The sequence below is a fragment of the Sinocyclocheilus grahami genome, unplaced genomic scaffold, assembly GCF_001515645.1.
Source record: "Sinocyclocheilus grahami isolate Dianchi unplaced genomic scaffold, SAMN03320097.WGS_v1.1 scaffold485.1, whole genome shotgun sequence".
NCBI lineage: Eukaryota > Metazoa > Chordata > Actinopteri > Cypriniformes > Cyprinidae > Sinocyclocheilus > Sinocyclocheilus grahami.
In genome coordinates, this window is record NW_015505664.1 from 412,266 (window position 1) to 425,082 (window position 12,817).

At 35.9% G+C, this 12,817-nt stretch overlaps 2 protein-coding genes across 2 annotated transcripts in view; one reads left to right on the forward strand and one right to left on the reverse strand.

Moving 5' to 3' along the window:
• LOC107553901 (N-terminal EF-hand calcium-binding protein 1-like) overlaps window positions 1-5,707 on the reverse strand; it is a 55,506-nt gene extending 49,799 nt beyond the window's left edge. Inside the window, exon 1 of the mRNA XM_016236251.1 lies at window positions 5,462-5,707. Within this exon, the coding sequence (XP_016091737.1) occupies window positions 5,462-5,584 (123 nt within the window). The 5' untranslated portion in view covers window positions 5,585-5,707. The remainder of the gene's footprint in view (window positions 1-5,461) is intronic.
• Window positions 5,708-9,732: 4,025 nt separating this feature from the next.
• Window positions 9,733-12,637, forward strand: LOC107553905 (E3 ubiquitin-protein ligase Itchy-like). Its single transcript, XM_016236254.1, has 3 exons — window positions 9,733-9,812; window positions 9,966-10,107; window positions 12,480-12,637. Exons 1-3 carry the CDS (start codon window positions 9,788-9,790, stop codon window positions 12,631-12,633), a joined length of 321 nt encoding a protein of 106 aa, XP_016091740.1. The 5' UTR covers window positions 9,733-9,787; the 3' UTR covers window positions 12,634-12,637.
• The last annotated feature ends 180 nt before the right edge of the window (window positions 12,638-12,817 follow it).

Sequence of the window (12,817 nt, forward strand, 5' to 3'; positions counted from 1 at the left end):
TAAGTAAACATGTATAATATATAACCAAATAAATAAGAAACGTAGAACGTTTATTAGCAAAACGAGTAAGAAAGCTTGGAGGCACGGCATTCACCTTGATGTCAAATAAAATAAATAAATGACACAAAGTTTAAATAAAGCAAAAATCAGCAAACAATGTGGAACCAGTTAAATAAGAAATGAATGTTTAAAAAAAAAACTTTCAAAATCACCTTAGATAAACCGCAAAATCAGCAGGCTTTACAAAAGCCAAAATACTGCCAAACAGGAGCTTTTGCATCTCGTTTCGAAACTAAATCATCCGCGATCGTCTTGTCCGTCTCGCCTCACTCTTCTCGTCAGTCAGCTGGACTCACTCTCCTCACTGGAGAAATGAAATCTGATCTGTGATGCGACTGTCGTTCAGCACGCTGCATTGAGCAGCCGCATTCAGTTTTTAACTGTAGTGTCTGTTCTTTTACTGGACTAAATGATTTTTATTACTATAAACAAATCGAAATGACGGTGGGGGTTGGTGCCGCGGTGGACATGTAACGTAACCGGTGTTGCGGCTTAACACCGGTATCACCGTCAGCACCGTCTATCACGGTAAGCCTATTTTTTAGTGCTTTTAACACCACCTGGCCTTCACTTTCGATGGGCAACTTACTGTCAATACACTCTTAGTGCTTAAAAGGTTCTTCACAGCGATGCCATAGAAGAACCATTTTTGGTTCCACAAAGAAGCATTCAGTCAAAGGTTCTTTAAAGAACCATCTCTTTCTTACCTTTTTAGAATCTGAAGAACCTTCTTTCGCCACAAAGAAGCTTTAGTGAAATAGAAAGGTTCTTCAGATGATAAAGCTTCTTTATGGAACCATTTAGACAAAAAAGTTCTTCTATGGCACCGTGAAGCACCTTTATTTTTAAGAGTGTACAAGTCGATAGCCACAAGCGTTTGTTCTAGCATCTATTTACAAGCCTCAGTCTTCAATTACATCACATTACCTGCAGGTCTCTGCTTATTCTGTGATTGAATTAGTGAACATACGAGGCTGCGTACAAGGGTTTAATATATTTCCAATATAAATATAGGTTCTAGGTCAGAAAACTCACGTTCAGCTATTTTTGATACCTTTTTTTTTCACCTGTTCTATTACAAAATATCATATTGATAGCAATGTATTTTATTTGTTATGTGTTTATGTGATTTTTTTTCATATGCACAAGTTCTGCTCATTTTTCCTCATTTTTTATGCTATCTTATTTTCTGAAGTCACTTCTATGCTGTTTCCTTCTTTTATGAGGCTCTGGTCTTTGTAAGCACCACTACGGAGAGCTGAATTTCTCCTCTGGGATCTACATACTGTACATTGTCAGGTGGCCGGTTTATTATATCTTATAAAACACAGCTGCAAGTGTTTGAATTTTACAGCAAAAACAAGCTGAAGTAGGTGTCACCTTCAGAATAACAGCTCAGTTCTTTTCTGTCTAGGCCTCAATATTAACAACATAACCATTTATAAAAAAGCAGTTTGTGCAAATGGATGAATCTTAGATCTTTGAGATTTAATTTAAAAGAACATTTCATGCAAAAATTTAAATTCTGTGATTATTTATTCATCCTAATGCTGTTATGATAATCTTTTCCTCTGCTGAAGCTCTGAAATCTCATTCAAGTTCACGTATAGACAAAAAAAGCTTTTTTTGCTCTTAAATTGATCATAATTAACTATTGCAAGCATCACAACAATCCACAAATTTACTCGGATTATTGTGATGTTTTTATCAGATGTTTGAACTCTCATTCTGACGGCACTCATTCACTGCAGAGCATCCATGCAATGCTAAATTGGGTGGCCTGAGAGTACATTTTCAGCAAACTGTAATTTCTTAGTGAGTAACTATTCCGTTAAAAATGGCACTGAAGAGACCAAATATGCCAAATACATGTTTTTTTCTGGATGAACTATTCCTTTAACATTTACATAAAAAGTGCAGTTTCACAAGCTTAATAAAATACAAACAACTTTAAAACACAGCTAACTGGCTTGCAGAATTAAAATGTCATTCAGACAAATGGTATTAACTAAAACCAATAGTTGGATTCACACACTGTGTGCATTTGGCTGAGAGCCACACAGTCAAACAGTGCTGACTAATCCTTTTAGAGCAGATTAATCTAAGCAAAACCACACCGGGATGGAGATTAAAAGGTGAAATATACTTCGCTTATGAAAAGCAGGTCGCATGTGTGTTGATTCTTCAGCTTTATATGACACAATAAGGTTTGTAAAAGCCAGATGTGCGATAGAGCATTGCCAAAAGATAAGTGTAGGATAATGCATCATTAACAATGTCCTTTAAAGGTCATCTGAGCTTCCTGCCGAGAGATCGTTTCCAATGGCTCTCTGGCAGGTGTTGAGCCAGTGGGGAGACACGGGTCCTACTGACTCTGCTCACTAGAAAGAGAACAAACGTTTCACAAAGCACAATATCAGTTGAGTTACGGTTTATAAATAGGCCTGACAGCATCTTAGTTAATCCAAATCTCTTTCTCCTTCAGAGCCCACAGTTCAGTATCAGCCCACAAGAGCTTCAAACGCGGGCCGAGGGAATTATAAGTAGCTGTTCACTCTTCTCATGTCAGTCGGCTTTAGAAATTTCGAGGAAAGATGATTAGCAATTATCGCCTCGGGGAGCGAATACATACCTCCCACAAACACAGCCTCTGTCCGCGTGTTGCGAGAAGCGATATTTTAACACTTGAGACACATGGCCTATTTTACTGACAAACGCTACTTTTAATGTCATGTAATATTTTAATTAGCAGGTCATGTACCTCATTTCTTTCAGTATGGGTCATTTATCCCTAGGGGAAATATTTTCTGCAAATCTCAATCTGATACATACACACATACATTACATTTCCATATATTAAATATATTGTCATATGTGAAGTAAAAATATATGAAACCTATTATAAATTGGAGCAATTTCATATATTAACAGGTCTAGCCCAAACAAATACATATTGTGTAATATATTTTTGGACATATATGTCATGTATCCATCCTTAAACCTGTTCAGCATGTTTATATTATATAATATAAAAGATAGACATGTACTTAAAAAAATACAAAAATATATATAAACCAAAAGATGTTTTGCATATATGTTGTTTTAATAGTTGCATTATATAGATAATATTAGCATGTGTACATTTACAAATTTTACAATGGGAAGTTTATAAATATGTTATAAACATATATTTTCATCTACATAGAGAATTCACATATGTGAAAATTATATATATAGCCTAATAAATAACATATATGGCAATATCACTCTTGATATTGGACAATCTATGTCATACATTACATTTCCATATACTATTTTCATGCCAGACGGTATGCAACGCCCTAGCAACCACCTGGAATATCCTAGCAACACATTAAAACACTCTAGAATCTGTCTGTGAGTTCTTGCACTTACAATGACCTCTTCATAAAATGTAAAACTCTAGTTTGGTGATGATATGAGAATGCTCAGTAGCAGTTCCTGCAATATTTAATTTCATGCATAATTCTACATTCTGAAGACAAATTCATAAATAAGAGATGCTTCAACATGATCTGAAATGCAAGGCAAAAGACAACAACATTAGCAATCGTCTCGTTAATGAAACTATGAGAGTATATGACAGAATCACACGCTGAGATCAGCCTGCGCTTGAACAGATTGAATTCATCCAAGCAGCACAGCAACATTAATCATGATGCACATCAGAACTGTCAGAAAACTTTTCAAAGACACGCAACTTTTCTTCCCCAAGCGCACGCTAAAGGATGAAAGCTTAAGATACAAACACGATGCTTTGACTTTTTGTGTCTCCCAAATGCACACGTCGAGCTCTTAATTTACAGACAACAGCTGGAGCTGCGTGTAAAGTTAACATAAAATCTCTGCGACCCATAATGTGATGGGGAAGGAGGATATGAGAGAATAAAAATGTAGGACGGGACTTGATTTTATCCATCTGGAATTGATTAGATCAAGAAAAGCAAGCGTTTCATATCACAATGCTCTGAATGTGGATTGCAATGAAGATCAATTTCACTCTGCAGAGCTTCTCCACTTATCCCAGTGGTGATGCTTCTTTTTCAAATACATCAGTATTTGATATTATTGCCATATTATTTCAGTTACGATTTTAGAAAGCATGTACAACAACAATGACTTGGCTATTGGTTAACATTAACCAAATGCCTGCAGCCAAAAAAGGAGAGTTGTCTCAGAGACAGACCAAGTTAATGCTTTTGAATTAAATATTGCACTAATGAGTCATGCAAAATAAGACCAGGAACATGTGCTATAAGGTCAATTTTGATTTCAGGTCGACTTTAAGGACAAGCATGCACATACACACACACACACACACACACACACACACACATCCTCTCTGTTGTCAGACCCCCTCTATGACAGCTTACTTAACCCTGCTGAGAGAACATCTGCAACTTTTTATCAACTGCACACAGCCTTAAAGCCTTGTATGAACACATACAATCTATCCAAGAGAATATATCACATTGCATTGTAGAAAAGAAGGAAATCGCGACAGTCAGGTCTCTCATATATGCTTCATCAGTGGCTGCAGAAATTGTTTAATTGTACAACATAAATGCATAAAAGCATCAGAGTCAATAAGCATGACCATACTGACTGGGAGTGTGAATGAGCATTCTCACTAATAAAAAGAGATGACAATTTATGTTCATATGTATATTAAAGCCTCTTTATTACATATGCATTAGGTCTTAAATATGTAAGTGATCTATATATACTGTATAGCTACTATATACCGGCTATCTGATGTCACAATGGACGACTTAAGACATGACAATGCATTTGGATTTTCTTCTTCTTCTTCTTCTGCTGCTTTATAATAAGCATAAGCGTATGCATTATTTATTCCCCAAACTGTACCTATAGCAATCAGTGCTTTATAGCATAACCTATTTTAAGATTATATTTTCATATGTGCATAACCACCCTCTCTGTCCTACATTAATAGAAGTGACACAATGACTTGTGTTCTTGGGTACAAGGTTAATGTTTGCATGGTCACCTATTGGTGGGTTCATTGACCGAACGTTTGGCTACTTACATCGTGAAAGATGGGCAGTCCGTGAACCGCATCCTGCATCTGATGCTGCTGCTGTTTGGAGCGGAGATGCTCGCGCTTCGCCGACGCTGCTGCTTTATAATAAGCATAAGCGTATGCATTATTTATTCCCCAAACTGTACCTATAGCAATCAGTGCTTTATAGCATAACCTATTTTAAGATTATATTTTCATATGTGCATAACCACCCTACATTAATAGAAGTGACACAATGACTTGTGTTCTTGGGTACAAGGTTAATGTTCGCATGGTCACCTATTGGTGGGTTCATTGACCGAACGTTTGGCTACTTACATCGTGAAAGATGGGCAGTCCGTGAACCGCATCCTGCATCTGATGCTGCTGCTGTTTGGAGCGGAGATGCTCGCGCTTCGCCGACTGGAGACACATCGTGATCATTTCGGTGCACGCCAACATCTTTAAACGAGCTGCTTAAGAATTTAGGAAGAAGAATATGCACTTTAAGACACCGATATAGAAGCAGATCTCGGAACTGGGGTGCGAACAGCAGCACGGCGCTAGTCTTCTGGGCGAATGCTGCTGATGCTGAGGAATACTAGTGAACGCAAAAGAATCGTTCTTTCGACTGAACCGGTTCTTTTGAATGATTCGGACGAACTGATTCGAAAAGCGCTTGTTGAATTTTTTTCTTTCTGTTGACAAGATTTATGGAGTGATAAAAAGACATATCCTCCTCTGTGAAGAACTTTCACTTTTAATCTGGCTTTATTCAAAGTGGCGATTTCTGTTCTGGAAAAATGTGCAAATACCCCATAATGACAACGTGAAAGAAGTTTGTTTGAAATCTTTGCAAATTTATATAAAAAAAATAAAAATGTAGCCTACATAATAACATAATTCAGAGCGTTTGCTCAGTACTTTGTTGAAGCACTTTTGGCACCAATTACAGCCTCACATTTTTTGGGGGGCTTTGATGCAACAAGCTTTGATCATCATCATTTGGCAATTATCTGCCATTCTTCTCCTCGCCTCTTCACCTCTCCAGCTCTGTCAGGTTGGATGGGGGCAGACGCAGATTTTCAGGTTCCTCCAGAAATGTTAGATTGGGTTCAAGCTCAGGCTGTGGCTGGGCCACTCAGGGACATTCACTGAGTTGTCTATAAGCCACTCTTGCTGTTTAAAAAAATATATTGCAAATATTTCAAACAAACTTCTTTCATGTTGTCATTATGAGGTATTGTTTGTAGAATCTTGAGGAACATAATGCATTCAATCCATTTTGGAATAAGGCTGTAACAACTAAATGTGGAAAAAGTGAAGCGCTGTGAATACTTTCTGGATGCACTGTATATATATATATATAGTTTTATTATTTATATCATATATTTACATATTTAAAAGTCATTTCAGCTATCTGTTAATTTTCACTCTATTAACATATGATGTCTTGCCTTATGGTAATAATTTTGGCTGGTGAACAAAACGAATCGATGCATCTTTTTTTATTGCAACGCTTCACTGAAACGAATCTCCGAGCGAACCGATTCTCGGAAATGATCCAGACTTCAAAGAGCCACCGACGAAGTTCTCGCTCTGTGGCTCCTCCTCCTCGGATGCTGATTGGTCCAGCAGTAGCTCAACGCATCACTCCTTTGACTCGCTTTTGCTAGGACAAATCTATGGAGTCAATATAATGCCACATATATATGCAAAATAATAAAGTTTTGCAAAAGAAAATAAAAGTATTGAGAAAAAATAAATGTGTTTTTTGCAAACAAAAATAAAGAATTGCAAAAGAAAATGAAGTATTGCAAGAAAAAAGAAGTTTTGCAAACAAAAATAAAGAATTGCAAATATATAAATGAAACAGCACAAAAGCAATGATTTTGCAATACATATTTTCCATGGCCATATCTACTAATTTATTTGCAATGCAAAATATTTATTATTATTAAAATTTATTTTCTTTTGCAAAACTTTATTATTTTGCATATATATGTGGCATTATATTGACTCCATACAAATCCATTTATGTTATTTACAGCAGTTTTATTAAATGATATGACAACGAATACATAAATAAACATTAAAAATTAAACATTAAGTAAAAATGAGTTATAATGAAACAGTACTTTAAATGTCAGGTCATCTAAGGGCCACACTTAATTGAGAGCCACCTTTATATTAAAACACATATTCAATGTATTTGCATGGTATACCAATGTTTTTCAGAACATGTGACAAATACCATGGTACTCACTGGTATAAACCCATAGCTGCCCATGGTGTAATGCTCAACAAATTCATGTACCGTAGTAATAACAAATATACCATGTTTTTGTATTATAGTACTGGCTTACAAAGTACCGTGGTATTACTGCCCTGACACACAGTGCCATCTCGTGGAAAAACAGCCCATAAGTAATGTTAATAAATCCATTGCCTGCTCATTCTGAAGTCCTCACACGCATAAAACACGCAGTACACACCTGCCCTACAGGTACAACACACAAACATTACATCATCCTCCTGAGAGCCAGCTATGGGTTTTTGTCTCTGTAGTGGACATTATATTTGAGAGAGTTTCTCTGAGACTTCACATGGATGATGTCCTATGAAGAGCACATTCAGGGCTTTTCAGAGATACCCAATGTTTGGAAGTCTCACCACTCCCTCTCCTTGCTCTTTAAGCATGGCATTAGACATTAATTTAGTGATAAATTGTACATCCTTATGGAAATAGGATCATATTTTGTAATCATTTTAATCTGATTCATTTTCTAATTGTTTGTCATGAATCAACATCTCAGGAAAATGTTATGGGGTTTCAAATCAAAATATGAGCTTCTGTTATGAAACAAGATATCTATTTCATACATGTCCACTGTAGAGGACACCAGGACTAAAAGCATGTTTATTACGCATTTTGGGAGACATAACAAATAAATAGGGAAATATATGTATATATGACAAATATAACATATATGTATATATATAATTTATTTCTATGAAATATTAGATATTATTATGAAAATCTGGCCAATTATTACTCCCATTAGTGCACCTCTTAATGTCCCAACAGCACATTAATATGCAAATTAGATACAGCTATAGATAACATTGTGTTTAATGGGCACACCAGCACTAAACGACGACGTACAGCACTGGTCAGGGATCAGATGTGTCTTTACAGTGCGTTTGGTGACAGATCAGCCAGTAAAAGCCAAGACAGTGGCTTAGACCAGTGTTTCCCAACCGGGGTGCCGTGTAAAAAAATCTTTTTTTAATATTTTTAAATTGCTAAAATGTTCAAAAAAGCATCTATTATATAATATCCATTTCTGATGTCGCCAATAATTAGAGCTGCACCGAAATTCTGGCTGCCGAAAATTAGTTCACCGCTCATGTTTCACTTTCACGTGGTGTGACGCTCTGCGTATTATCCCGCTCTATGTGTGTGTGCGCTCCGCTCAGTCGCTCCACTCGTATACCATTCGTGCTCATCGGAACAGCAAAGTCCGCTCAAACATTGAGCCGACAGGAAACATGGATGTAGTACAGTATTGTTTCTGTCTGCAATAGCCCTACTGTGTTGTAACATGGTGTGGTATATATACGCTGCCCTCGCATTCATTGATCTGATAACCGCTATGTTATGCTCGAGTGTTCTGATAATAATAGCTTTCTAGGACTAAACATTATTTGGATAATTGGTAAAAAAAAACAATCTTAAATATCTTAACCCTACTGTTAGACCTACCTGAAAAACTAAAAAGCTATTTATTTCATTCGAAGGCCTGTCGTAATTTTTTATTTGTGCTATCATTATTAATTTCTTTATTTGTTCTTATTTTATTACTGACTGCTTACTTGTCATTTTTTATTCAATTCAAAGTTTGAAGTCAAGCTATCTCGTGCTACTGCACCAAAATTACCCCACTGTAAAATTAAAAAAACACTGAGTGAGCAAAAATATGTGAGATAGCTATTTATAATGGTAATTAAATAATGTTTACATATGTAAAAAAGCCTACATTAAAATCTGTCATATAAATAGTTCTTTTCATTAGAAATTAGCCTACTGATTGCCACCATTGATGGACAACATTTTTAAATAAAATATCTGTATGACATTATATTCTGCAGTTCTTCCCTGTTGTACCAATTATCTATACTTTTCAAATTATCACATCGAAGTTAGAAATTCAAATATTGTGACAAAATTAATTTTGTAGGGTGCCACAAGTTTGTTAAAATTTCCAAAGGGTGCCGCGACTAAAAAAAGGTTAGTCTAGCTTAGACAACATTACATCATATCCTGTTTCACTCGTAATTGTTCCACATTACAGAAGTAAAAAAGGTTGCAAATGCTGTTACATGTTGCTGAAGTGAGTCGACCTTTTTCCACTATTTACTTCTATCTCAGCTCATGAGTTTTTGTGATGATGAAACTTAACTAGGGTTGCAAAGGGGTGGAAAATTTTCGGAAATTGTCCAAAAATTCCTGGAAAGTTTCCAAAGTTTCTGGAATATTTCCGAAATTTACTCGAAATTTTCCACCTTTTTGCAACCCTAAACTTAACCGAATTAATATTGATCTATGTATTTATTTGTGTATTTCAGATTTGAGCCACAACAAGTGTTTTTAATGGCCGCACAATGAAGGCTCAGCTTCAGATCACAGGTGAGCTTTACAAAGTGATCTCTATTTTATGTTATTGCAAGACATTTGTTGACTGTGTTTTTCCTTTGCGCTCATTGCGATGTAGCCCTAACATTTTGTTGTCAGATGAATACTTTTAATAGAGCTGTGATTATATTTGTCATCTTTTGTCAGTTCTGTCCGCTAAGCTTCGGGACAGTAAGAAGAACTGGTTTGGGCCCAGTCCTTATGTTGAGGTGTGTGTGGACGGCCAGTCGAAGAAGACGGAGAAATGCACCAACACTCACAGTCCCAAATGGAAACAGTCTCTCACTGTGTAAGAATGAAACACGTACTGAAATAAGTTACAGAACAGATCCAGGATCAATATTTGTTATAATTATATTCTCTCTCTCTAGACTAGAAATTAATGTTATTCTGATAAATACTATATTAAAATGTAATGATTTTTTTGCCGTTATTCATTTACTTTTATAGTATTTATTAATACTTTGAATGAGATTATGTTTTGATATTTCATGTTAAGTTTTAATAAGTTTTGATAACTTTGTTTTGTATTTTGTCATTTATAAGATTTTTTAAATATTTATTTTAAACTTTTATTTCAGTTTTAGTAATTTTAGTATTCAACTTAAATTTAAAGCAATATTTCAGATTTTTTAATTGATATTTATTTGGGATGCTCCGATCAGGAATTTTGCAGCCAATACTGAGTACCGATTTCTTGTCATGGTGATCGACCAATGCCGATTCTGATACTTCAAGCTTTATATAGACGGTTTGATCGGGCGCAATGCGCCTGGCCCGAAGTTAACTTCCGGTCTGTGTTTGTTTATCAGTCTGGCTCCAGCTACAAACGCAGTTAAAGTTAAGGTGATAAGTAGACTGAAGTTGGGCTCAGGTGGTTGTGCTGTGGGATGTGTTTCCCATACATTTATTTATTTGTGGCGCTTGCCACAATATCAAAACTGACCGATTTTCCAAAAGGCTTCTTGAATAAACATGAGCACGTTAGGCTACACGTTTAAAAATCAAAACGAGGCGCTGGTGTTTTTATATCACTGTATTTCTGAAGGAAGACTATCTTTAGAAAATTTTCGATGCAATTTTCATTTAATCTTGCATGTTATATGCCTGATAAATGCCTGCTTTGAGTACAGCTGTTACCGGGGAAACCTCTGTTTCTCCTGCTTTAAAGCACCTCCTGCTGGCAGAGAATGAATTTGCATTTTCAGTAAGTCCGTCTGATTTATGCAGCAAACATATTTTGCTTTTCCTATATCTATGGGTGCTGGGGATAATCCGCGGGTCGAGTAATAAAAAATGCATTCTGATTATTTGCGGGTGGATAAAATAAATCAAAAAATTATGCAAATATTAATTACATTTTTTTTTAAATACATTTTTTTCATGAGGCAGACGATTTCGTGTGTCTGTGTGTGTGTGTGTGTGTGTGTGTGTGTGTTCGCCTGATCGGGAAGTTGCAGTGACCGAAACGGTGACATTCCATGTAAAGTTTGAAAGGAGTAAAGCCTGTGTTAATGCTATTGAGTAGGCTAATGTATGGCCAAAGAAGATATTTTGTTTTATAAATAAATGTTCATTTAAAAACAGCCCACGATCAGCGTGTTATGTTACCGTTATCCCTTACGGCTCCGACAAGGATTTATTCCGTCCTCCACGCTGTGATAACTCTCAAAAGACTATTTTAAGAGCCGCTTCAGAAACGTGCCACGGTTGGACGGTATACACAAGCATTAGAGCGGCTGCGATCAGCTCTGGTTCCCGTGGAGCCGTAACGCACCGCAGATGCGTGCAGTGAGGCGCAGATCAGCTCTAACGTCACGGAATCTGCTGTTAAAATTTAACCATTTAATCATGCAAAACATACACGACAAATAGCAAATTTTTAATTGTTTCTCGAAAGGTCATAGCATTTCCACCGGTGTGGCGCCAAATCATTTATGTCCCCATGCATCATGTACGTCGTCACACGTTGATGTCATCAAATTGCGATCGGTTCGTGAGATCGGCCAAGTGTAGTGAGTCCCGATCGAGTCATAAAATGTGATTATCGGCCAATACCCCAATACCGACGATCGATCGGAGCATCCCTAATATTTAGGTTTTATTTAAATGGTTTTCTTGTGTTTTTATAATAATTATATAATTATTATATTTATTTTAGTTTTAATAATTTTAGTATTTCAACTAGTGGTCGACCGATAATGGTTTTTTGACAGCCAATGCCGATATCTTAGAGAGCAGGGTGGCCGATATTAAGCCATAAAATTTTTTTTTTTATTTTCATTATAATTTTTATTTATTTTAATTAATGTTTAAGAAACTTGAAATCATTTGAAAATGAATTATATTAAAAATAAATTTGCTTATAAACATACTTATACTTTAGATGACAACTTCCTATTTCTATAATTCTATTACAGTATTTTTCACAAATAAAGAAATATTTTAAAATATATAAACAAAAAGAAAGTAAACACTGTAACCAACAGGGAACGCGGTAATCTGGGAAGTTTGTGTGCTTTGGGAATCATATTTTTTCAACTAAAGCCAAGGTAACACTCATTTTACATGCAGCACGCAGTAAAAACGACATGAATATGACAAATGCATAAATCAGCATAGTTTGAAATAACGAGTTTAAAGTTGATCACGCGTCTCCAGTGAAGCTGAACTCTCCTCCTGTCCGGATTCAATTCGCACGGATCGACTGTCACGCAGAGCACACGCGATCGGGCAATATACAAATGCACATTTCACAAGATCTCACTGCTGGTTTCGACAGTCTGCAAGGTTTGTGAAATTAAATGTTCATTAGTCATTTAAAGGTTTGTTTAAATGATATGCGTATTTGCTGAATAGTGACGGCAAGCGAGAAAGTATTATAATGTTTGCCTTTCTGTTACTAATAATATAAAAGCAAACGTTATAATACTTTTTGTATACTTTTTTATTTATTTGTTCAAAAGTTCTATCTGATTATTAGACAGACTTCTATCTGT